The sequence below is a fragment of the Cynoglossus semilaevis genome, chromosome 13 (genome assembly GCF_000523025.1).
Source record: "Cynoglossus semilaevis isolate Cse_v1.0 chromosome 13, Cse_v1.0, whole genome shotgun sequence".
Classification (NCBI taxonomy): domain Eukaryota; kingdom Metazoa; phylum Chordata; class Actinopteri; order Pleuronectiformes; family Cynoglossidae; genus Cynoglossus; species Cynoglossus semilaevis.
In genome coordinates, this window is record NC_024319.1 from 7,394,279 (window position 1) to 7,421,379 (window position 27,101).

Consider the following 27,101-nt stretch of genomic DNA (forward strand, 5'->3'; position numbering starts at 1 on the left):
AGGTCAGGACACTGCGCAGACAGGGAACGGCAGAGAAGAAGCAGCTGGATCGGAAAAAGCTGCAGATCGTAGTCGACACCTCTGGCACTGTCTGCTCTTTCAGTGTCTCATTTGCCAAGTGTCAAAATCACCTTTAACCTTTTTTGGTAAACAGAATTCCATTTAGAATCCCGACAGCACCGTGTTTACAGGAAACATCTTTAAACTTAAAAAAAAAAATGGCAGTAGCAGATCATTTCAGGAAAGTAAATGTGGTGACACTGCTTCCATCAGTAACATTTACTGGCTGCTGACCTTGGGGGGTTTGAAGGGATAATCAGGCGTAAAGGCGATGTCCAGGAAGAAGACGCCTCCCTCGTACACGGAGCCTGGGGGCCCGAGGATGGTCGACCTCCACTCATAGATGTTGTCTCCTTTGGGTCCAGCGCTAAAGAAGAAGAGGTTACATGTTAGTAATGTTGACATGTGTTTAATTCAACATCAAGATACGAACACATTTAGCCATAGACTCTTTACATTTTCCAGTCGGTGGCACTCACTGTGTCAAACAAGTCCATGACAGGGACATACATTCACGCCGTGCCCCGACCAATCAATAATCAAAACCAACAAGATGACATTGGACGAGAGCCACTGTTTCCCATAAGGCCCGGCTAGAGGGCACCCAAAAGGCACTATTAAATGTGCTTTAAATTAAATGGGCTCAAAGGGCTATTAAATGAAGTTAAGGGCTATTTAAGAGCATTTCATCAAATGCTAAAAAAAAAGAGTTTGTTTTTCTATCAGGGTGCTGTCAGGGTCCTTTGAATAAATAAATACTTTTTAACACAGCTTAGAATGAAACTAGACAACACAGCCTTGAGTTGACATTTTATTTGTAATGCTTAAAAAAACACTCCCTGGTCGACAAAGTGAATGTGACAGATCTAGAGCAGTAACGGAACAGGCTTGATTGTCTTTGTCTTTCGATGTCACACCGATGACAAAATCACTTGCTGCTGTCTTCTTCTGTGGTCTCCGAGAAGGAGTATCATTTGCAACTTGTGGTCAAGTGTCGTGCAGACACCGGAAGCAGAAACCGAAGACCGTACCTGTTACTCACTGCTCCAAAGACACCTTCATTTTCTAACTCAAAAACCCTATTTTATAACTGGGTGTTTCTGAGATCTTATAAATCTGTTGAGTCCTATTTGTTGTCTGACCTGAACATCTAATCATCATAAAAATGTTGAATTGAAAAATTGGATTTATTACTGCCGTAATCAAAGCAAAGACATGAATAAAGGAGTGCTTTAAATTGTAGAAGACCTTGGTGTTCATTTCATATTCAAGCCAGTGCTTTTGCTTCTTATGAGATGAGTGTTTATTAACGCCGATTGGAGGCTGAAGGTCACATCTGTTGTATGGGCCTGGTAATTAATGCCATTTCCATATTAATGGTTAGCCCTCCCCCACTGTTGTTTGTGATCAGACTCAACGTTGGTCCAGAGCCAGGAGTAGACTGCAACAATGTCCAGATCACATGTCTCTGGACAATGAACAATCACCCTGATTTTTCAGCAATTACCAGGGATGTTGTTTAACACCAGCCTTCAGCTAATGGCTGAAATAGATGTGAGTGCAAACATGTGAGCTGTAGCTACAGTGAAGACAGGTTTTTGGCTCAGCTCTGAGGGATTAACCAGTAATGGGAGGCAAAGAGTGATTTCACACTACCCTAAAACAACGGACGGTTAAAATAAAAACAAACTTTCAATACCAGGCATAGCCCTGCCAATCAGCAGGACAATGTCAGTTAAACCTCAGCTCCAACCAGCCTGGGCCTTTTGAATTCTTTGAATTCTCCCGTTGTTACAGCACACACATGTGGGAGGATAGATTATTTACTTACAAAAGCCCATTATGTGGGTGTGGAAGTCTGACTTTAACATGTTTAGGTCAGGGCCAATTATCTCTGGTCTGGTCTGGTCAAAAGCATAGTTTCTGTCAGACTGACATTTCATTTCCAGTGGTCGAACTCCAAGTTTATATGATTGTTTAAAAACTCAATGGGTTTCTTGGGGAATGTGCAAAAAAATGCTTTTACTCTGCTCTAATTCAGCAGTACAAAAAAATAGCTGTTATAGCTGTTGACGGCTCGATCCGATTCTCAAAAAAAAACAACTATACCATGTTTGATCGGATACCTAAGCCCAAATGCTCGACTTAATTTTGCGCCGTAAACAGGTACACGAATACCTCAGCAACGGCATGCTGGAGGAGAAAAGAAGGGATTGGACTGATAGTGGTATCTGGAGACGCTCCAAGTTGCAGTATCCGTATCAGACATGAAACTGTTTTATTGAACCACCCCTTACTTACGGCACACAAGCACGATGCATGTTAAACTTGAATCCAACAGGTCATTTAATTATCTGGAGTATCTGTAGCAAAACATACTTTTGAAGCAAATCGAGAAAAGTTGTCTGATCCTGAAATGCGTGACTAAGACTGACCAGTACTGACCAGCAGGTATGAGAGAGGAACTGAATGTCCGTTCTCTCTTTTGATTACTTCTACTATAGCTCGGCCTTTTTTTAATGTTATAAGATCTCACTGTTGCAACAGGAGCTGATCATTCTTCATTGAGTCAATGAAGATGTTGAGTTGAGTCATCAAAGCACCAGTGTGTTTTTTTTTTTTTCTGCTCCATGGTCATGTGTCACTATCTTACAAAACCACACCTAGCTCTACATAATAAAGTAACCAATCATTACTGTTTATTTTATTGGACTACTAACAACACAGATGATACTTCATGCTCACATTAAACATTTACATGTACACACAGTTTATTGACTGTACTATGATATTGACAGGTATGATTTAGTTTGTTTTGGCAGGCACTCAAGGATTTATAACCCCACACAGACGGTTGTTGACATTTGATAGCCGGCAGCTTGTTCTTGTACAGCCTATCACAACTGTCCAAAGTCAGGACAAGCCGCTTTGTTGTCTGTTGCTTAGGTCCAGCTGTTACTACATCTGCCTGTTGTGTCATGAAAACTTTAAATCAGGCAATAATGTCTCAAGTGGCAATGGATAGTTTCTGGCACAAGATGGCACTGTTCTGGTCATTAAATAACAAACTAAAAGAGTGAACTATTTTAATAATAAAGTTTTTCTTCAGCTGAATTCCAAGCCTGTATTGTCATCATCAAACAAATACGTTTTTCTTGAGGTTAATACAAACCCTTAAATCTACCAAATACGTGAGTTACTTTTTGTATTAAATATATATAGAAGAGAAAAATGTCTCTAAGGAATAAAAATCCCCAGTAAGCACTGTTATTTTATATTTATTAACCATCCCTCTCTTGCCGCGTCCTTTCACTTCTGGGGTGCCTGCCTACTCTTCAACTGCCAGTTTTCCAAAACGAATTTGATCTTTTTATAAATGCCAAAATCTGAAAATGTATCTTTATTGGTTTTCTGGAGACAGCTGGGAAGCATTTCAACTTATCGTAACAGCTACTGCACTAAAGAGAGCCACGTCCTATTTGCAATCCATGCAGTTTTATGTAAACAAGTAAAACTAGAAAGGTCCTGATCAGAGCCAGTGTCTCAGTTGACTCATGCTGACACTGCGCTCTTCACACATCACGGACCCTGCCTACATAACGCACGCACCTAAACGAAAAGACCAGGTATTGAGCCAACCTATAACACATCTAACAACACAACCCAATATCACTGACATTTCAATAACACTATGGTTGAAGTAAAAAACCAACAACAGACTACTGTAAAACACCCCGGGTTCATTCTTGACTTGCCTTGACTGGAGCTTATTCTTGGTTTAGGTCCGACTCTGGCTGAGACAAATACAACTGAACGGAACCTGCATGGCATATGCTACCTTAGTACACACAGGAACAAAAGAGCAACACTTGATTGGGCTGCGCCTGTCAAACCTAATTACACGATTGAGTGTTACCAGCAGCAGTTTCCCCTCTTACTGCACAACTGTTGCCATGGTAACTGAAGGCCACTTTCGGTCTTCCCCTATGGAAGAGTTGGGTGGCAGGCAGGGGTTCATTATCATATAAAGGTAAAGGCATAGTAATCAGCCATTCAGAACAGGTGTGCAAAGAACCCAGCCATTCTCACTACTTTTTGTTTTGTTACTAACTTTACAATTATATATCAAAGAATCTTATTTATTTGCATAATTTATATCCTGCAATCTTTGACGAACCTGCTGTTCCTGATGTGTTTCGCTTGCTTTTGATTAAAGATCATTTTGGCTTGTAACCTGGTTCGATGTGGCTGATGACCGACACCAGGGTAAACAACGGCTCATTTTCCTTCAACTTCGGCTTAGGTTACCCACATTTCATGTGCTACACAAACGCTCCAAGATAACACTTCCATTATCTCGAAGCCATTCAAAAAGCTGTGCCTGACACCACAGTAAAGGCAGACGGGGGTGATTCCATTTTCAAAGGCAAAGCAGACGTGCACTTCCTTTGTAGGCTGATGAGTTCACATCAGCAATAATGTTTCAAGACATGAGGGAGAGATAGAGACGCGCAGGCACGACAGAGGTCCTCGCTCTGCAAGGAGATTGCTGTCGGGGATCTGACAAGCACACAAGGGCTCCAAATAAAGGCTAAGTCAATAGCTGAATGTACATGCCACCGCTGGCTGTTGCTTGGAGACCCTCCTCCTGCATCCCCCCCTCCATCTCCCCCACTGGGTTGGGCCTTCCTACTCCTGCTTTGTTGCAGCTGGTTGGGGGCTTCTTTATCCATTAAGTCAATCTGAGCACAGAGCACATCTGTGTCAGGATCAGTAAATGTTTGGTTCCTTTTAACGATTGGCCAGTCGTCTATGACAGCACGGGGACCTCTGTTCTTCTAGAACATCATTAAATAAGCCAAAGCTGTTACCAGCTACCTGAGAATGAGTACGTCATACTTGTATGGCAACTCTACATGTACAAATATTCACCTTTTATTGGAGTGTAGCAGCAAACGGAACACTACAAAGTGATAAATATGACACATCTGACATCTGAAGTTGACAGAGCTTCATACACATACACTTCAGACACATGACGTTCGCCGGGTGAAACACTGCTCTTTTTGAGCTTTGTTGTAAGCTGAGATAATAAGAACCTCTGTGTGAGCAACGCCACCTCTCCACTGCTCTGTCTGCCAAACGCCTTGATTCACTGAGTATTTGGGTCATTTCTTTCAGGGGTCTGGAATCCATTAGTGAGGAGTCCTCCGTGAGAATCTCACTGCTGCTCTGTCTGCAGACATACCTCGCGCGGCCCAATTTGACAGCTGTGCTGCTTCCGCCACAACGGCGCATAAACAGATTTGCACTGATGTTGCCGTTCCATCCTCCTTCTGGACTTTGTAATTCTTTATTGAAATAACAGTTGTTTGACAGCTTGTGTCGTCAGCATGATTCTCTCATAGAGTCATGTCTTCTCTACTTGCGAGACAGAGCGTAATTGCATCTCACGCTGACCTTGTTTCCACAAACCCTATCACTGCAAACAAGGCTGAGAGAGATTGGATGCTCAGAAGCCCCGACACTCTGCAGAGATAGTTTACAGAGAAAAATGATTATAAAAACATTCCTCACACACTGTAACAAATCCTTCCCATCATTTGTACTTTCAATTCTCAGCCGCTGAAACCTCTCTACGCTGGGTGTTCTTCATAATCATGGACAGCGGTAATGATTTCCATATATATTGAGTGACCTTTTCCTCCCGTGATAGAGTACAGTATGGAAAATAGGGGTTTCTCTTCCAATTTAATCATCTAAAACCCCACCTTTTTTTTTACGTAGACAAGGCCATCTCCGGTTTGGTACCAACGCCAAAAGATAACCTTTATCGTGCAGCATGACAGCTGAGCTAATCTTCACGGTATCTCTAACCTATCTCATGGTGATTGTCACCTACAGCCCTTTCCAGCAAGACTGCGGTTGAGGTTAAGTTGATAAAAGAGACCTGTGATATTACAATCTATTAAGAATTATTATTATTTTGCTTTTTCTCAACCTTAGGCTTTTCAGACTGGAGACAAGACTTAGTGATTTATACACTCTCCCACACCAAAAATCTGCATTTACAGCTGGCGAGAATGGAAGGAGCTGCTGCTGAAGTCCTGCTCCACTGCAGAGTATTTAAAAATCAAGTAGTGCTTGGTATGTCTTGTAATACCAAGAGAGATATGCTGCGCTATTTACAGTCATTGTTATTTTATAATGTGAAATCAACTTAATTACTATTAAGTTAATTGCTATTTAATTCCATTTAAATGACTGTTAATTGATATATCAACATAAGAGTCATATTTGTTTTACAATAATTTCATAATCATTATTGCTGATTTTGCATTCAAATTAAATTGTGAGATCCCCAGCTCTCCAGTCTCTTATACTTATACTTCTGCCGTTTCCCTGCAATGCCCTTGAATGAGAGACTGGAAGTGTGAGGAAGTGTGGGGATGAACTCTTGCACCTGTGCAATAAGCACCGATTATGTGTCAGTAGCTCTTTACACTGCACATAAAGAAAAAAAAACAACATAATCCATTCATCTTAAATATTTTCCAACTAGAGACATGTTTATTATACTCTGTGATAAGCTGATCAAGGACACGTGCAACTGTGAATAATCTCCAATCCTCCACTATAGAAGACTCTATAGAAGCACACAACTGAAGAATGTTAGAGTCAAATCTCTACTCTTCATCTCTACACTCGTTGTTTTACTGTTAGCAAGCAAGTCAAACAACCCACTTGGTGGGCAACTGCAACAACAAAGCTGCACTTTTGAGGTAATGTTTTTTGCATGACAAATAATACGGGACTTTCCCACGTGTTTCCACCTGTGAACCGTGAATGCATCCGAGTCTGACTACCCAATTCTGCCTGAGCGCAGTCATATTTTGGTACAATGAGACACATGTAGCCACGTGGAGAAATATTTTTGTGACCAAATAATAGGATTGAGATGTAAAAAGGAATTTAAATATCTACTGACGGCTAAAAAAAAAAGAAAAAAGGAACTGCCTTTTTGCAAACGTTACACACAGCAACGTGTGAAGTTTTGTGGTTGCTTTCGTCTTCTGTAAGCTGTTCCCTGTTGGGGTCAAAACAGCAAGAACCTTCATACGAAATCTGATAGAGATTTCAAACCGCATAAACTTTCTACTGCAAACCTTCACATGTTAGGTTTAAATGAACAACTTGGAGTTGTCTCGTAAGAGGAGAAACAGGACCAGACTCTTATGGACCAAACCAAAGAATCCCCCCCCCCCTCAGAGAACATATCAGACATCTGACTTGTCTGTCAGCAATACAACTACACAAATTGCATTTTAGTTCCTATATTTAAAATGTGCCTTTCCTGAATAAAACACCAGTCCTTTAAACTTCTCAGTTCTAAGTATACATTTCCTTAGTTCGCTGGTGACTGCTTGTTAGGGGCTGCCTTCCCAGAGTTATAGAATTGTATTATTCCCTCCGACTTGGACAGCGCGCAAACCACCGTTTATCCCCGTCACTGGATAAATCGCCGGGTCAGTAATTGCAGAGTTCATTGTACAGATGAACAATAAAAGGCTTGATTAAAAAAAACAAACGGTGTCATTTGAGACAATATAGACAGAGAAAACAGGGGAAGGAGGTGTCACCCTTGCCTGTAAAGCTGCACAGTAATTGGTGCCGGAGCTCTTTCACGGTCGGGGGGAAAAGAAGATTGCTTCATTAAAGTTCCTCTTGTGATAACAGCCGCCGCCACACTGATAGAAAAGAGGATCCTAACTGAATGACTGTTGACTGTGCTGTTGGATGATGGGGTGAAAAAAAAAAGAAAGCACCTGTGGGGAATGAAGTGGAATAGAGAATCATGTAGATAATGGCTTTATTTAGACTGTGTGGTCCTCACGTGCTCCAAAACATACTGATCCACATTCAGTGACTGTCTCACCTTCCTGTTTTATTTATTGGAGCCTGTCTGTGCAGCATTAGGCTCAGATGGCTGACCTGCCGAGTGTGTGACAGGTTGCATTAGAGACACACTGGTGTTGTGTTTTTGTTGGCAGTTGGAAGTGTTTTTGGCATAAACAGTTATTATTAGAGAACACTGTGCTTCCCTCTGATTTTTGTTGTTGTCATTTTAAAGTGCGAGTTCGCCAAGATAAGATCTGACGGTAAAGTGACTTAAAAAACCTTGGTTTGGTTCTCACTATCGCTGTGATCATCTGTCACATCTTTATCCAATTCCTTAAAACTCTTGCCATAATCTTTCTTCAACGAACCTGACCCATAACTCCTTTTTATGACGAGTTTATCCTCTTAGATTTAAACCTCTGTAGTTTCTACAATTGTGTACATCTCACTTGTTCTTGAAAATATGTGCCAGTTCACTCTTGCCATTAATCAGGCTTCCGATTAACTGTCCATCTTGTTTTTACCCCTTCGTTAGCTCTGCTAAATGTCCCTCTTTTTGGAACACTCTCCTCACTCACTAGCACAATTTCCTTTCGAACTCTATTCCTGCTCGCTTTTAGCTAACCAGTGCAAATCCTTCTTCCCCCTTTTACAGTCTAACCTCACATACAACTCAACGCCTTTGCTTCTGCCCTCTTTTGTGTGAGGCTGCTCTTCTAGCCTCACAATGTTCCCGACTGCTGCAATTTTTCTTGGTTTCCCTGCAAGTTGTCAATGCTTTCCTGAACATCTTTATTCCACCACCAACTGACCTGATGCCACAGCTAACATTTTCCTGACAGTTTCCTTAAACACGAAAGCTGTCTTTTCGCAGCCTTTACTCACCTCTTATTCCATATTTTCACCTCCCCTCCTGTTCACATTTTATCCACCTGTGTACATCTTACTTTACTCTTAGCAGTAGTGTTTGGAACAGCCCTAAATTCAACGTTGATTAATGGAACAAAAGGTGATGAGGGGCGGATGTAGTGTTTTCTAATAGATAGCTGTAGACTTAGCAACAACAATGTCTGTCTAGTTTCCCAATGCAACCATTACCGAGCTTTTCAGGCTTGGTACCTGCATTAGGACACAGAATGTGGCACCCCAGAGGCTCCTGGGTTCCTACCTTTGAAATAAGAAGCAATATATTGGGAAAAAAAAGGGTTGAGAAAACAAGGACTTCCAATCACGGGGTTTATTATCACTGTGGAGTTTACAGTTTAATGAAACAAAACTGTAAATAAAATAGGTGTCAGGTTTATTACCTGCAGCCTTCATTTATGATTCTTTAAGATACTAGTGGAGTACAGCAGATTTTGTTGCAGTAAGCATTTGGGCTTTCTGAACTGCTGCTGCTGCTGCTGCGAGCAGACAGGAGGCTGATGCAGAGCAAATGTTTGCCTGTGGCTAAGAATGAATAATGCAGAGCACAGTATATCATTATCATAATACACCGGCACCGCATAAAGCAGCAAGGCAGCACAACATCATGAGTCATAAAAATATCACTTAGCCGACAAAGCATTGCTGTGCGCCCGTGGGTGAAGGATGACACAACAATTGATAGTAACAATGAAATAATAGTGAAAAGGTATCATTTGTTTCCGTTAACCTCAAGACGCTAAAGCGTAAAACCCTCTTAGCGACAAGGTAAAATATGTTGTACTGAACATCTGAATGGAAAACTGACAACTGTCACGGCCCCAGTGGTTTGTCTTAACCGTTAAGAAATTGAGGTGGCCCTATGAAAAGAAGCTACAGAAATACACCAAATATGTTATCATTAGTTGTCTCATCACATGGTGGATTAAATGGCAACTTCTAACAGATGTCTAAAGACGGCAGAGTTTTTTGGGGGGTTTGAGGGTACTATTTTTGTTTCATGATCGCAAAATCTGTTTTTTTTTCTTTAAATGAACACCTACCAAAAAGTAAACTGGTATGTAATCCACAAAAATCAAAACAAAACAAAACAAAAAAAACATGAAGCAACTTCATTACATTTGTTCAGGCTTTTAGTCCTCATGACAACAACACTTGTATTTGTCTGTCTGTGATGCTAACAGCAAAAGAGCACAGCTTTATCATCGTCTTCATCTACTGATGAGCAAAATGATGACTTGGCCTTAGGCTAAACATACAACACCCTCTGCTGGATTATGCATTTAAAACTTAGAGAGTAAGAAGAATACTTTTAAACCTCTTAAAGCTTCAAGTTTGTGTGGACTTTTGAATTTCAGATGACAAAAATGCCTACTACGGAACACAGTTATTTTTATGAATATATTCTAAAAGGAAAAAAAAAAAGATTGTGCCGGTGGAATTTTTTTTTTTTAACACCGACTTTTCTTGAATTAAACAACCTCAAATTTGTGCTGACATATAAATCGGCCTCCCAAGCTCAGGATTCCCTGGAGCATCGCTTCAGGAAAGGAAACTGCCTAAAACACAGATTTGCCTCCCAGACAAAACGACAACCTTGTGTGATTCACGGGCAAATTAGTTTAGTGCACAATGTTGGGGTTTTTAATTTCTCAGCAGTGCACCAAAAGTGTATTCAGCTGTAATCAGACAGGCAGGTATTTTCAGCCTGCTGGCTCCTTCTACAAAAGCACTCTAAGCAGCCGTTTGGTCCTGTGGCCGAGGGACTGAACCTATTACCAAAAGGTCAGTGATCAGAACAAGCTGAGCTGCCAGATCTGCTGCGATGCCACGCACTTGGCTAGTCCGTTCCCATGACACCGAGTTAGCCCTGTGGTTTGCAGGTAGATAAATTTAGCACAACTTGAAACACAACTTAAAAAAAGGGGGAAAAAAAATCCTGACAGGGAACACAGATGGAATCCACTAGTTAGTTAAAAGGTAAGGGTGTAAGAAAATATCACAATATCTTACAGGATACCATATGGATATTCTACAGCATTGTATCAATTTGTTTTATTAAAAATGGAAATTAGGGATGCACCGAATATTTGGTCACAAAATGCACCGAATATTCGGTCAAATGGAAATTAGGGATGCACCGAATATTCAGTCACCAAAAATCTTCAGCCGGAAATGGCCCAAAAGTGCATTTTTGGGTTTTGGCCAAAGTACTTTTATAACCTAAAAGTGCATTTTTGGGTTTTGGCCAAAATACTTTTATAACCTAAACAAATGCCCGAAACAGGAAGTTATGATGACGCAAGCAAAAACTGCAGCCAGTGCAAGCTTGTCCGGAAGTGCCAACATGTCTGCGGTGTGGACGTATTGCAAAGAATCTGAGAAAGACCCACACGATTTGCAAAATGTGTAATGCTGAAATGACATCCAAACATTCACGCTATGCTGAATATGAGAGGAAGGATAGCCTCTTTGCGCAAAAGCGAGTCATGGCTGCAGTATAGTGCAGTGTATGGTGTTGTTGCCTCCGACTCATGATACGTATCATTTCACCAGATTCTTGCCAATACACACCCTTTGTACAAGGAGTATCAGATTCAAAGTTAAACATCTTTTTAAATTATTAAACCTAAACAACACGTTTCAAAAAAAACTTTTTTTTAGCATTTTAGATTAGCAAAAAACTTTTATATAAAATAATTGAAAAGATGATAATGTATGATGAGCAGCTGCTAATAGTGAACAACGAAAAAGAAAAGGACAGCACAGAGAAAGATGGAAAAAGATGGCTTAAAATGGTAGCATACTAAAACAAAGTAATAATAATAAAGAAATAAAAAAATAATTATTAAGTGGTCAACCGCACCTTGGAGGATTGCACACACACACACACACACACACAATAGAATACCAATAGTGGTAATATTTTATTTAACTAGACCACAACAATGTTATTAATACACTTTAAATGGTCTTAGCTGCACCAACATAGTGATTTGCGACTCCCCTGAGAAATCCATTAAGGTTTTAGGATCCCAGTCAAGAGGTCAACGGGATCTAAGAGCGACTGTTTACTTTGGACTCCACTGTATTTGTTCACCGGCCAAAACAGGCTTCAGTATTATTCCTCCATTAGCCTCTTATTATCATTTGATCGGCCTCGCCGCCATCAGCAACTCCTGAGAAGCAGGTGCTGCAAAAACGCCTGCATGCTGTGCAAGCTTCACGCTTTGCTTCTTTGCAAAACCATTAATAACTCTGTGGACAAATGTTTGCCAGGAAACTACTCCGCAAATGAGGACGTTGAGATTTCAATGACACACATGCATCAAGGCTGAGCCATGTTCGCTGTCAAACAAGTGCCGCAGTGGAAAGCATTAAGGATAAATGAAACTCGAGCAGTGTTGAAAAGAAAGAGAAGGAGGAACACAGCAAGGGGGTGGGGGCGGGTGTTCACGTATACACGAGAAAACTTTACAGTGGTCCCTAGTTTATCGCGGTAGATAGGTTCCAAGGCCTGCCGCGAGAACTGAATTTCCGCAAAGTAGTGACACCATATTTATGCGCAGTAAAATGATAACGGGGAAGGTGATGATGACTTTTACTGTGCAGCCAATGATTGCTATACGTCTCTCCAGAGGGTGGTGTCATTTCTTGGGGCACCTCTTCCACAGTTTCTGAAGGTGTATCCGTAGTAGTAGCAGGAACTGGCTCTTTTTTGTGAGGCTGCCGAACATCGTGATCGGCAGTTGCTTCAGCTGCTTCTTTTTCCAGTCGAAGAGTAGCTTGTAGGCAGTCACGTCGTCGACGATTTTGTTGTGTGATGATGACTTTTACTGTGCAGCCAATGATTGCTATACGTCTCTCCAGAGGACATCTCTTGCAGATCCAAAACCGGGATCTATATTTTATATATAGAGTTTCTGCGAAAGATGAACCGCGAAATAGCGAGGGACTACTGTTTTTCTTTTGGTAGAAGGGGGGAAAAAAAAGAATAAGAACAGACTGGTTTGTTCGCAAAGAAAATGACTTTTTGCAGATGTTTGGTAGGTACACCAGGAGGAACGATGGCCACAACAAATCAGCAGAGCCTGGTCTGGCAACAAGCATCCATCTGTGTTCTGTGTGTATCATCTTCCTGCTACGCTGCCAGACACAGACATCTTTATTCTTCTTGAGGGAAGACAGTTTTTCCAGAAAAGAATATTTCCTACTGTCTTATGGTCCATGAGAGAGTATATTTATTTATCTAACGCACATTTACAGCTCCCGTTGGGGAATAAACAACCTTAAGGCTACACACATATTTAAAAAGTGGATCAGGTCAGGTTTTTGTATGCCGTTATATAAATGTTCCCTTTGTTTCACAAAATGTGAGCGTCCTTTTGAAGGGGGTTAAAGGATGGGTTTAGAGTTTAAATTTAAGCTTAAAACCTCTTTACGTGGGCACAGAGGGCAGAGGCTTTTTTGTTTTTTTACAAACGCCAGTCCAACAATCATTCAATTGGAGTTTCCCATTCCTTTTGGTGTTGATGCTACACTTTTATTTTTACATCCCTCTGAGAAACAATCATTCGGAAAATACCCCAAGTTCAAGTATGTTAATCACACCCCTGTTTAAAGAGGCTGCAATCAATATGTAAAATATAACGGTATTTAATATTTGCTGCCACGCTCTTCACTTTACGACCATTTCATTAACATTAAAAAGGTCAATATTGGCTCAGTGTCCTCATTAGTCTCTGAACCCTGCCCTGATTAGCTTCAGCACCAACATTAATGTATGGCTCAGTGTCCTCATTAGTCTCTGAACTCTGCCCTGATTAGCTTCAGCAACAACATTAATGTATTCCGATGTGGAAATCGGGGTCGTCATGAAGGTTTATGCAATTTGTCGTCACAGGGCGGGACCTTCCTGAAAAGGTCAGGAACATGTAGGCATCAAAGACAGATGGCTGTGTATAAATCATCAATATTTATAAATATATAGCCGGCTATAACAGAACAATGGTTTGTTTGGACTAATTCATCCGAGGTAAATCGTAGTTTGTAAAAATTAGGGCTATTAAAATTAACACATTAACACAGTTTAACACACGGTCTGAATTACCTGTGCATCCACCATTCATCGGCTTATTATTGCTCTAATACAGAACCAATACTCAGGTTGTAATTTTCACACAATGTGGGAAAGATTTGTTGTTTCTTGATACACCTTGAGCGTGAGACACCATGTCTACATCCAGCATGTGTTTGTTGATACTTTATCTTCAGGTCAGACACATGGCTAGTGTCAAAGTGTGGGGGAAATAAGTAAATCTATGGCTGACAAACGGACTGATAAGACTGCCAAGTTAATTGTGAGGGACTGTAGACAATGATGGAAGATGCAAAGATGCAAAGTAAAACGCTAGCCTGATTAATCCTAATCCATTATGATCACGATGATCACCGTTATTAATTCAAAGCTACCCAGTGACTCAAGATAAAACAATTGAATTGTTGACAGGTTTACTAAAAAAATATTAATAGGCATCTCTTTGCTTTGAATGGTAATTTGGCTGTTAAGTTAACTTGTTCTTGAGCTACACATTATACTTTAAGGCAATTTAGTGTGTGTAGATTAAGTTAATAATTTTATAACATTATCATTTTCAAATTCAGGTATTTAAAGGACTCGTTGCCCCAAAGCCATGGTAAAATCAGACCCTTCTTCATTTCAAATTGACCTTGGATCTCAGAGATCTTTCCCATTATACCTCATTGAAGTCACAGTGCACGGTACAGAGATCAACTCATATACCCAGGAGGTGTTCGTGCAGCTAATCCCTCCTTTCCTCTGGCCTTGACTCCACGCCTCCTTATAAATATTGATAACCCTCCCTGCTGTGCTTAATGGTAATTCTGTGAAAAATGATGCCGTGTGTGTCATCTGCACATTATCCCTCAGGGCATGTGCAGAATTTCCCAGACACGAAGATGATCCCGTCATCAAGAGGAGAATTAGACCCAACAAGGATGGAGAGCTTCCATTTTGGGTGAGACTGGATAATAATGATTACGAAGGAGATACACATTCACATTCAAGCCAAAATGAGCATTTGGTGGCGTGACCAGCTGCATGTGTCTGGGTGTGAAAGAGAGAGAGAGTTTCTCTGTGTGATGTCATCACAGAGGGACAGCTCTGTGTTTTAAAACATCATTGAGGTCCGTCCACAGATTTAGACTTGCACTGCAGAGCTCAGAGGGTTTTTTGTTCTAAAGGGCAGCTGTGTGAAGCCGCCTCTAATGAAGAGGATTGACATCTGATGCTCAACTACCGCTCTAATCAAGTGACAATTCACCAAGGCTGGGAGCAAAGACCACAGCAGTCAATAATGAAACCGACCAGTTAAACAATGTCTCTGAGTGCAAGATTTCTTGTGAAGCAATCAAACTCCAAGATATCGACTTATGGTAGGAAATACAACAATATTAGACAGGATTCAGCTGGAACAGAGTTCACACAGGGATATGCTGCGCAACACCTGCCATTTTGCCTCTCAACAACAACGGGAGCATATTTTTGTGTCTTTCTTTGTATTCTTTTTGAAAAGAAAATGCACCTATTATATTTAAACTAGGTAAACCAACAATTATTTATTAGCTTTTGTAAAGCTAAAGTAAATGTAAAAAATAAAGTATATTTTTACAAAATGTGTAAAGTTATAGTCATTATTACCCACAGAGACTAAGACTAATACCCCTTATAATATAACAGTCATACTGCTGTGATATAATTAGGTTTAGATCCCTTTGTTTTTGGCTCTTTCGTTCAGCGGTTCTTCTCTTGAAGAACCCCTTGTGAGGACATGACATGAACTCGTTACTCTCATGCACCATAGGTTGTGTCTGCATAACATTGAAACTATTTGCACTCCCTTGGGGGGGGGTTTCTCCTGCAGTAAATAATTCTGCGGCGGCAGCAGCAACAAACAAAATGCCCCAATTTCCTCAAGGACTTAGACCATTTTACCCCAGAACATTACATTTTAAGGCTTTTCTATTGTGTCCTGACCAGCTGAGCGTTGTCCTGCTCTGACCCTGTTCATACGCATCATTCCAGAACTGCAGCTCAGATAATCACAAGACGTTACCGCAACACCGTGAAGGTGTTTTCGTGGGTATTTCACTTTGAATAGTTCGCTGCAAATGCAAGAAATGTCAAACCATAGCAGCTCATAATCACCGTTGAGGCACTGCAATAACAAACTGCAGCAGAACTGCTTCTCACTCAGCAGCAGCAGCAGCAGCAGCAGCAGCAGCAGCAGCAGCAGGGGAATAACACGAGTAATGAAAGACAAACTGTGAAGCAGAGAGGAGTCTTTCTACGACAGGAGAGTATCAGAGGGAGCGAGGGGGAGGAAGATTGGAGGATGGTGTAAAGATGAGATGTGAGTCAGTGGAGACTGAATGGTACAACAGCACAATAATTGTTTGGTTCCATGAATCACTGCACTGATCTGTGGTGCTGGGCAGACGTAACAATTCATTTTTAAAAAAAGTTTTTGCGGTAACAGGGTTGGGAATCAAACCCTTGTTTAATTGTTTAAAGCGACTAGGGCTGTAATTTATTACAAGTAAAAGATTACTTTCAGTTGTTTGTTATTAAAGCTGGGGTTTAAATAACAATGGCAAAATAATGGAAAATGATTGGTTCCCAAATGTTTTGGTTTTTATACAGCAACTGGAACATTCAATACAGGGAGTCCTTGACTTATGTCGGAATTCCACAGTAGTAACATCCTAATCTAGGACATCAAAACATCAGAAGAGTGATGCTTGGGAGACACAATGAAGTTCCCCAAAAAGCAACACATATGAAAGCTGTGTTGGGCTTATAGCGCCGCGTTATGATGTATTTATCTGCTCCGCTTGCAACTACATCCCATCTGAAATTAGTTTTAACAACATACGTTTGAATGATCGAAGAAGATCGAAGAAAATCATAAGAGATGGCAACGTAACCACAAACGCCAAAGGTTGTAAACCGAGGACCACCTGTATACATAAAAGAACAGAAATCTCAGCATTTTCAGAATTTTCACAAAAACACCGAATCCTTGCTTCTGATGTGGTCATGGACACTTGGTCTAATCACCATAACTTCTGTGTATTTATTTCAGTATATTTGATGAAATGAGATCCTGGTCGTTTTGCTACTCTAGCCACAGCAAGCACAAAATAAATATCCCATTTCAGACCCCCATGTTCGAAAATATTCTTTCAGTTCTTCAAGTGAATTATTTTAGAGGTAAAATATAAGGTAGAAAAAAAAATCACAAAATAAATATCCCATTTCAGACCCACATGTTCGATAATATTCTTTCAGTTCTTCAAGTAAATTATTTTAGAGGTAAAATAGAAAGTAGAAAAAAAAAAATTCATCCAACTTGTTTTTTCACACTCCTTCAGACACAAATGACCCTGGATCCACAAAACCTACCAGGCCTTGAGAACCGCTGATAACATTTTGTTTTATCTATTTAAAGTTTCGAATGTTTATGTTTTTTAAATATTAACATATTCATTCTACGGCTGTTTTCTTTGCACTGACTGGTGCACAAGCACAAGGGGCCTGCATGTATACAGTATGTGTAAAGTCAGGCACACTGACAGTGAGAATAATTGCCATGTCAAATCCTCTTGGGTTTCAACATGTTCCTGTTGGTTTATTGTAAGATAACTGCCACGGTGACAAGTCAGCTGTCACTGAGCTGACGCTGAGATTAAGCGTGGAGACAATTCAAACGCTGACATGTTTTTTGTATGGACAGAGCAGAGAGAAAAGGTTGCATTTTTATAAGACATTTTTCTATGAAGATTAAATCTTTAATTATTGCAGACTTTTTTCCATTTACACAACAGGCACGGAAAAGGAAAAGGGAAAAAAAGGAAACACAGTTGTGTCTATTTGAAATAAAGGAGGTGTTAAGATTTTGATGGATGCTGCAGGAAAAAGCTTTGGTACTCAAGGCCTGGGTCATTTTTTTTTTCCAATAATCTAAATGGCATAACTTTTGTATACAAATATAAAAAGATCTATCGCTCTAGATCAGGGGTGTCAAACCCATTTTGGTTCAGGGGCCAGCCTGATTAGATGTCAAGTGGGCCGGACCAGTACAAGTATAACAAAATTGTCTATAAATAATAATAACCTGGTTTAAAGACAGGGCTACCACAATTAAGGATAAAAGTGTCCTTTTTTCAGGCTTCTGTACCCTTAAACATAATGATTTATTTATCTGATGTTTCTTTTCCCACTTAAAAAGTACTGTTTACCTTTTGCGAGCCAGCAGCAAAACAACAACTTTCCTCTTTTACTGATTTGAATCTCCTAATCACTAAATCTCCATGGGACATTTTGCAATTTGCCAACAAGTTAGGTAACCATTTAAGGTAATGCTAACCCCAGCACACTCCACCAGCGGTGAGGAGTCGCATCAAATTGGCACATCAAATGTAAATATTTTTTAGGGTTCATACCGTGAGAATGCATCTTAGGAACGACTACAAATTTAAACAAATTGTCTTTACCGTTAGTCATAAAAGTCTGGTGTATTTGGTATGCTTTTTGCAGACAATCTCTACTACTTGTGTTTTGTGTACCCCAGAAAGGAAGACCTGGGTCAAAAGCAGAGCAGTGGAGTACCTACTATGACAGATGTTAAATAAGATAAAACCATCAGCGCTTTGAAGGCATTAAATGATGAAACGCAGCTCCCGGCAGGAATCCACACTGAGACAAAGCAGGGCCCTGCATTTAACAGAGGGCAATGCAGCATAAACCATCACCCCCCAACCACCACCGCCCCCCACCCCCACAGCTGTGAGCAAACTGTAGGTGATACGAAGGAGACTGCAGATTTTAACAACCCGAGGAGGAAGGAAAAAAAAAATCTTTGACCTGGACAAGGTGTCTAGGGAGTCTGCGGTGCCAAGGCAGGCGGCATGACATACATCAACCAGCCTCGCAGCTGAACCTTACGGTACAAATCTCTTCAACATACCTGCTTGAAGGAGGCCAACAGCCTGTGACTGCATTTGTTGCTGAGAAAAATGAAATGAATAACCTTTTGGAGCTAACCTGGCCCAAGAGCAGCAAGGAGAGCTAGGCATACAAATGATGACTCTGGCTCTGCAGCACTTGCGCTCATTGGTGCGAGAATGTAAATGCTTACTGTGATCGTTTTTGCATGAGAAATGCGACGCTCGCTGCATCTGAAACCTCCTCCTTTGTCACCTTTTATTGTTAGCAGACGGCTAATCTGCTCAGCGGCATCGCATTAATAGATTTTGATATCGTTTAAAAGGAACACACGGATACCCAGAAAAGGGATTATCTTGAGGACGCTTAATTGTTTCCCAGGCAAATAGCGCCCCTGCTAAGAAGATGACTGTGAAATTTCCGCTAGTGATTATTTTACTTTCAAATGACTTACTCATGTCCTCTAGCTAAATCCTTAAAGTGAGGCAACCTAGATCTTTTTCCCTTTCTGGGGGGAGGGTGGGGGTAGGATGTGATTAGAGTCCCAGAGGAAAACAACATCTCTTTTAGCCTCCAGTACAATAACAAAACTGGGTTGTGAGCGGGAATGAAAAGGTTAGCGCTAGGCTTTCGTTAATGACGGTGTGCTGCTGATGAGACCCAGCAGGGGTGATTAATTCATGCAATAAACAAGGCTGTCTCGGGTGCAGTGATTCCAAATCGCCAGATGAGTCAAACAGAGCCGTTTCCCTTAATCATTTTAAGCAGGTGCCACATGAACCAATGTGGACTGACACGCGGCGGTCAGTAATCATCAGCATCTCCCTCAAGTGTCCTCCATCCTGAAAAGATTGGCTGCCATTTTCTTTTTTCATCCCCAAGACAGTGCCAAGTGATTGGGAGTGTTACTTAATAATAACACACATTTCCCCAAGTAAAATGTAAGCACTAGCAAATGTTATTCAACTTTTAGCTCATCATGATGGCAAGTTTGCCAAACGTAAGTTAACTTTACACCACTTCAGTAGTTGAAAGAAGATTTTAGCTTTGGTGGTAATTTTATTAATGGCCTTATATTAATGGATAATGTTTTACAGGAGGAAGGTTTAAGTTATTTTAGGTAACTTATACTTCTTTCTGCTGTATTTGTAGGTAAACTATTTTTAGGGTCAAACTCTTTTGGGAGATATTGTCTTTTATAGCTAACTTCTCTTGCCACATGGGAAATCTTTTCATTTTGTGGTTTCTATTGAGCTAATTTTTTTTGTCTTTTGTTTATCAATTTATTATTATTACTGTTTAACTTCAAACTCGATCTAGATCAGAGGTGCCCAACCCATGGTCCCTGGACAGGTACCAGTCCGTGGGTCATTTGGAACAGGGCTGCAGTGAGAACTTTATTTTTTTATTTTTATTACTTATAACTATAAGTATAAATATATAAAGTATAAATATCGAATATAACAGGATAAAGTCTAAAATGTTTTATTTTGAAAATTCACCAACGATCCTACAATAGCCATCAGCTTCATAGACATACAGTATATTAATAGGATCATTCATACAAACTAACCTTTAGAGTTTTTGAGCAAAATATTTTTAAAATGTACGGCTAACCTGAAAGAAAACTGATGGTATTAGTAGTTATAATAAATTTAATTTAAAAAAAAAATCTGCCTGCCTGTATAAACCTTAGTGTGGGTAAAAGGGTAAATGGCGTTATCTTAGTAAACAAAAGCTTTCCGATGTATATACCGATTACTGATGACATCACCTCTGATCAATCCCCACATGGACTTTATCTATTCAACACACAAGATCATGTTTAGCCACATGAACACATATTGACAGACATATTACAGTTGTTATTCATCAGCACCTCACACCGGCTGCCATTTGTGTTGTGTCCTAATTAGCACCTGATCCTGGAGTAAGTCATTACTGGACACAGCAGCAGTCAACAACTGTGTGCACTCTGTTATTTTAAGTTAATAAAAAGGTGTCTGCTGCTCCACATCCCAGAGGCATTTCCTTTTGTCACGTCAGGAGAGACCGATGCACATGTGGTCTGCCTTTCGCTCACGACCGTATCTTTTCCTCAAAGGGCTTTGAGCCACAGCAGCAGCAGCAGCAGCAGCAGCACCAGCAGCAGCAGCAGCACACAATAACCATTGTCTGTGGTAAATCCTCAGCAAAGCGAGAGGAGGGGAGGAACCATAAGAATTGAAACACTTCTTCTTCTGCTTTTTTTGTTGAAGTCATACCACCTCTCATTTCCCTCCATTTCAGCACCAACCACAATACGGTGATCTAAAATACTACCTTTTCAGCAGAGAGGCTACTGTGGGTGCAGCAGGAGCATGTGCAGCAGCGGGCAACGTTCGCTCCAATTCACCCAAGATTACCATCTCAAACAAAACACACAAACGCAGATTTCCATGTTCTCTCTAGCCCCAAACTCTAACCTTAACTATTAAAAATACATGACTGATTGCAAACTAAATCTTGAACTTACCTGCTCACTCAGTCAACTGTAGACTTCTTCTAAACAAATATAGCTATACCAGAACGGGATTGTGGGAAGACAGAAACAAAAGTGAGTGCACTATGAAAGAGACAAAAGAGCTCAGCTCTGCTACCTGCATCTGGACCGTATGGATTGTTTGAGGTATTTTTTTTCTCTCACCTGCAGTTCGGGGGTGGATCGAGTGTTATTTCTGCAAGCTCTTTCTGGATCCTGCAAAAAAGAAAAAAAATATACTGTTAAAACCTTCTATTCTTTTTCCTGTTAGACAAGCTACAGCTATGTATCCATATATTAACGAAAAAGATTCCAACTGTGCAGACTATAAGCAGTCATTAGACGTAAAATGATCAAACACAAGCTCAATGACCAAACCGAAGTATCATAAGATCGAGATACTCAAAAGTACTGAAAAAAAAAAACCTATTCATCATGATATTTCGGGTTTTTTACTTTTCCCACCCACACGTCTAGTAGGGTTTCTGTTTCTACAATGTGCCAAGATAAATGTACAGCCACATGCAAGGGGTCTGCGGCGCCATCACCCATGAATTTAAAGTCGCTTAAAATGCACTTTCGTAACATTGGTCCATTATGTCCTCGATATTACTGCGAACAAATTTATTTTTTATATAAACGACCTTTAATCACAAGCTTTAATAATCGTTCTCAGCAGGTCTGTGCACAGTGATTACCGTTCATACTGTTAAGCATGGATAAATGATGCAGCTGATCTCACATTAAGATAAAAAAAATATTAAATAATATTTACATGAAAGTGCATTTAAGGATTTCAATTCAGATAAACAGACAATGCTGCAACTAATGAATTTGGATATCTTTAATCACATTTTTCATTATTTTAGGATTACCAGGATAACTGAGTAGTTTGACTATTTTGTCCAATTTGGGCTGAATGACTTTAAAAATGCATCATATTTTAATGGGTTCTTAAAGCCCACACTGCTCATAGTTTTAATACAATTTTATATTTACATCAGAGCTTTAATTTCCAGCTTTAAACATTATTTCACATAAACAGTCCAGTTATATTACTTCCCCGGTTTTACAGTAAGTGGTAAAATTACACTCTAATACTTTCTAAACTGACTGCTCTTCAGAAATAAAACCTGCAGCCCGTGTGTGTTTGTATCAGCTCTTTTAATGCTGACGGACGGGTTTTCAGGGAAGCCCAGAACAGAGATGCTTGTAGCATCAGTGGCTGTTAAAAATAAAAAGACTTGACAGCCTCAGCCGATCCCTTTGCTTATCTGCTTGCATAATGCTGTCATGGCCTGTGGAGTGCTTTTTTGGAAATGAGTGCTAAGACAGAAAGTCCTGAAAATGCAGGAAGCGAGAGAAGAGACGGAGAGAGAGGGAATATGGGTCGACAGAAGAGCAAATCTGCTCAAACAAACAATCTGGTTTGGGAAAATCTCATTCCACTGACACTGCAGAGCCTGAGCAGTGTGATTTACCTCCCCTTTGTGTGTTTAGTGTCACAGTGAATGACGTGGATGTTTGAAACGACAACATCTGTACGAATACAGTCTTTTGACACAATTTCACCCTCCGGGCCCGAAAGAAAAGACAACAGTCAAAAAAAAAAAACTAAATAGAAAATAGGAACACAGTGAACTATTGTTTCTTTTTCAGAGACAAATCTTTTTTGCAGACATTTCTGTTTGGAAGAAAAAATGTCTGCAACCAGATGTCTGTTAGGGCAAACGCAAGACTCCCTGTATCGCTGCTGACAACATATTTGTTCTTTAAAGTGTGAAATGTACTTTTGAGTCCTCCACAATATTTGTTCTTTAAAGTGTGAAATGTAATCCTCCACGCTCTGGTCGCTTTATTCTCTATTCATTAGAAATCAATCAGTGTGTTTTACTGATTCTATAAAAGAATTTTCACAGAAGAATGTGATATGATAGAAATCAAGGTCATGGTATAAAGAACTAAAGACAGATTGCCCCCACACACCAGAACTCATTCTGAAGTAGCCAACTACTACAACTTTCGTAAAAAGAAAATCAAGTGATTTTCCACAAGTATTTAAGAACTTGAGTGGACACCTGAAAAATTAAGGATGAAGAGAATATTTTACTTTAATTGACCAATAAGACAAATACTTGATTAAAAAGAGTGGACACCTGAAAAATTAAGGATGACTAGAATATTTTACTTTACCAATAAGACAAATACTTGATACTTGACTTGAAAACTAAAATTTTCCTGAATCAAAGATTTGATTCATTCATTTTTTGATCTATCAACGCTTTTACAGATATATTTTCACATATTTACTTGTATTTCACCTATTCAAATAATCATTTAATTGGATAAAGGAAAATAGATTACTCTATGACAAAAACAAAATAATCTGTTGCTATAGCTCTAGTGACAAAGCAAACAAATCTTTGTTGACAGACAGTTTTTTTTAATTTTCTTTTCTTCTTTGCACAAATTTGACTTTTTCTCAATGATGGCAGATCAAGAAGAATGTAGAAAAAAGGATTTGAAAAAAGGATGAACTGATGTACTGACAAAGAGGTACTGAAACTTCTCAAAGAAATTTTGTGGTAGACTAAGAAAACGGTTTAGACCTTTGATTTGTGTACTATGTACAAGAGATCCTGTTTTTTTTTTTTGTTTTTTTCAAACTGCGGCGTTAGCTTTACAAATAATCCCTTTACCTCTTGGCACTGGTTGACAGTTTAGCAGCAGTTTTACTCGAGATCTTGGTCTCCTTCTTTTTGGGCTGTGCTTGCTCTCGTTCCTGCTCAGGTGGCGCGGTCTCCCTTTGTTCGATATCTGAGCTTCCCCCACTGGTGCTGGGGCTGTCGTCCGGTCTTTGCACTTCACTGGACATCATGGGCCCTTGGAGGGGAAAAAAAACAAAAAAACTCCATAAGTCATGTGTGTGTATGAAATTCGAGAAGGCAGAGTGTAATTTGATTCATATAAATAAAAGGTATGGGTGGAGCAGAGTGTCAAGACATTTGTCAAAGGCTGATTTGACACTTGACACATCATTGTGAGTACAGATGAACAGGACCTTAGTTTACAAGAAGAAATGAGCTGATACAATGGGTATACATATACACAGGTTGACAGTTTAAAAGACTTTATATGAGATGCTGTTAAAGCCTTGATTTATGATACGGACTGAACAACATACCGCTGCCTGGCCCCTGATTGATTTTCCCTTTTATGTAAATGGAAAAAGGACAACTGATATGGCTGTGGGTCAGTGTTACTGTACGTCCCAGGAAATTTGAAGAATAATCATTTTGAAAAGCTAATAAACAACAATCAGCTGCAGAGACAGATGGGAATTCAAAGAATTTCAAGGCGGGGATTGGATGAGTTATCCACATTTTTGGACACTAAAGATTTTATTATTATAAGCAGGTCAATATAATTTGATTATAAAATGTAACGTGAGATATTAGACAGTTAAAAGCCTGATGATGACTGACGATTAGTCATTGTCAACTGTTGCCTTTTTTCGTCAGTGATTAGGAGAGATTGTGAATTACTAAACAGTGTCAAATCATTATATTTTAATATGATTATAAATAATTTGCAATCATATCCATTGGAGTCAATCCCATTTTTTCCAACAGTGCTTCAAACTGGTGACAGTGCTTCAGAGGGTTAGGAAAAGAAGGTCATTATTTTTTTTTATCTTAAAAATGAAATTAAATGTGATGTAAAAATTACATTATCTCAATCTTAATCAAAATTTAAATAGAACTGTCATACTTTTTAAAAATAAAAAACCTGACGGCGTCACACATTTCAGACTCTGGATAATGGGTGATTTTGTTTTTGGCTTTTTTGTTGGAGTTTGGCTGAACTTTAACACCTTGGATTTGTCCGTGCTTGTGACGAATAAATACTTTATAGTTCAAAGTAAGACATGAAGTCGACATTTGAGATAATATGTGATTCGTTCATATGACACTAGGGCTGAGGTTTGGGGCCGTGGGTCATTTATTTTGAAATATTAGGCCATAATGCGGTCATTAATTTAATAGCCGGTCAGACGTTTAAAGTGACACGTTAACAGAGACATTTGTTTGACACCAAACATCTTTGGAAACGGTTGGACTCGAATTGGACACAAGAGTGTTTGATGTAAGCAATATGTTTTTGAAATTTAATACAGCCGAAGGAGAAAAACACACACGTGTTTGTGTGTGTTATGAGTGATAGATGAGAACATAGTCATGTCTGAACACAGTGAAGTGTTTATGGACAGCTGGCCTGCTTTTCTCCCGGGGGGGCGTTTGATGGAGATGATGAAAAAAATGAACCCGCTTTGAAAGCACAGAAAGATGCGGAGACACGGCAGTCTATAACCCGATACAATATTTAAAGAACCCCGCGGAGAAGTTCTAGATGATTCAAGTAAACTCGGTCCAATCTCTCGCTGTGTCAACGTTTAATAGAAGGGATAAAACACAATAGGGGTCGAGTCAAAGACTGGGAGCTAACCGTCCTACAAAAACGACGCTAGCTAACGTTCGGAGGCCGGGGGAGGAGGAGGGGAGTCGACTGCGTTTTACGGCTGCCGCGAGGTGTTATTGTTGGACATTATTCTATTAAAAGTGTTTGAAAGAAGCAAAAGAGGCCTTTTTGTTTGAAGCTCTGGTAAAAAAAAAATACACGCAGAGAAGGAGGCGTTACTGCCAGGCTCGTCCCGACCAGTCGATGTCGGCGACGGAGGCGGGGGCCGATGGAGGACGGTGACGGGCAGGAGGAGAAGTCGCGGCCGGAAAACACAGCGTCTCCTCCGCGTGTCTGCTCTGGAGCGTCCCCCTCCTCCTCCTGCTCTAACAACGCGATGAGCAGCGACCCTGCCTGGGCACAAAGGGAGGCTCGTCCCACACATCCTTCACCACCTCCTCCCCCATTCTCTTTTCCTCCTCCTCCTCCTTCTTCACGGGCTAAAAACGACACTTTTCTTGGGACATTTTACTCACTTTTCACCGATCTAACCCGCGCCACGTTCGGACTCTGAATGCGGTGTTTTTACCTGATGGCTGGCCGTCGATGCTGCTTTAACTCGGGCGTCGTTTAATCCCACGGCTCGGACAGAAAAGTAAATCCACACACACGGAGACAGACACGGCCGTCTGCTCGCTCCCGTGTCCTTGCTATTTAACTGGAGGTAGCAGCAGAAAAGCGATTACAGAAAACTGAGACAGCGCCGGACCGCCTCCGTGCGCGCCCCCGACACCAAAGAGCGCACTGCTCGCACACGACGGCTGCGAGAAAGGACGAGAGAAAATAATGACTTAATTAATTAATTAATTACTAATTTCCTTTATTCATCAGTCGCCATTATGTGAAAGTCGAACACGGCCTTGTAAACGCCGGTCTTAGTTAAGTGGTTGTTTCTTTTTTAAGTACCGATAACGCAGCATGAAAAACAAATTATGTATTTGCCATTATTATTTTACTATAGTTTTTTAAGTACCGATAACGCAGCATGAAAAACACGAATTATTACAAATTATGTATTTGTCATTATTATTTTACTATTTAAAAAAAAAAACTTACTACGCTCAGTAAATAAAAATATCATGTCCCCTACCTACCCTGTAGGGGGAGCTTAAACGCAGTGATACGGCCCATGGTCAGATAGTTGTATTACAA

The 27,101-nt window shown here is 40.2% G+C and overlaps 1 protein-coding gene across 1 annotated transcript in view; it reads right to left on the reverse strand.

Moving 5' to 3' along the window:
* The window catches only part of ube2e2 (ubiquitin-conjugating enzyme E2E 2), a 37,965-nt gene extending 11,292 nt beyond the window's left edge, over nt 1-26,673 (reverse strand). Inside the window, exons 1-4 of the mRNA XM_008323292.3 lie at nt 26,479-26,673; nt 24,131-24,314; nt 21,597-21,647; nt 295-427 (exon numbers count right to left, since the gene is read on the reverse strand). Coding sequence (XP_008321514.1) covers nt 295-427; nt 21,597-21,647; nt 24,131-24,309 — 363 coding nt within the window. The 5' untranslated portion in view covers nt 24,310-24,314; nt 26,479-26,673. The remainder of the gene's footprint in view (nt 1-294; nt 428-21,596; nt 21,648-24,130; nt 24,315-26,478) is intronic.
* Nucleotides 26,674-27,101: the final 428 nt, after the last annotated feature.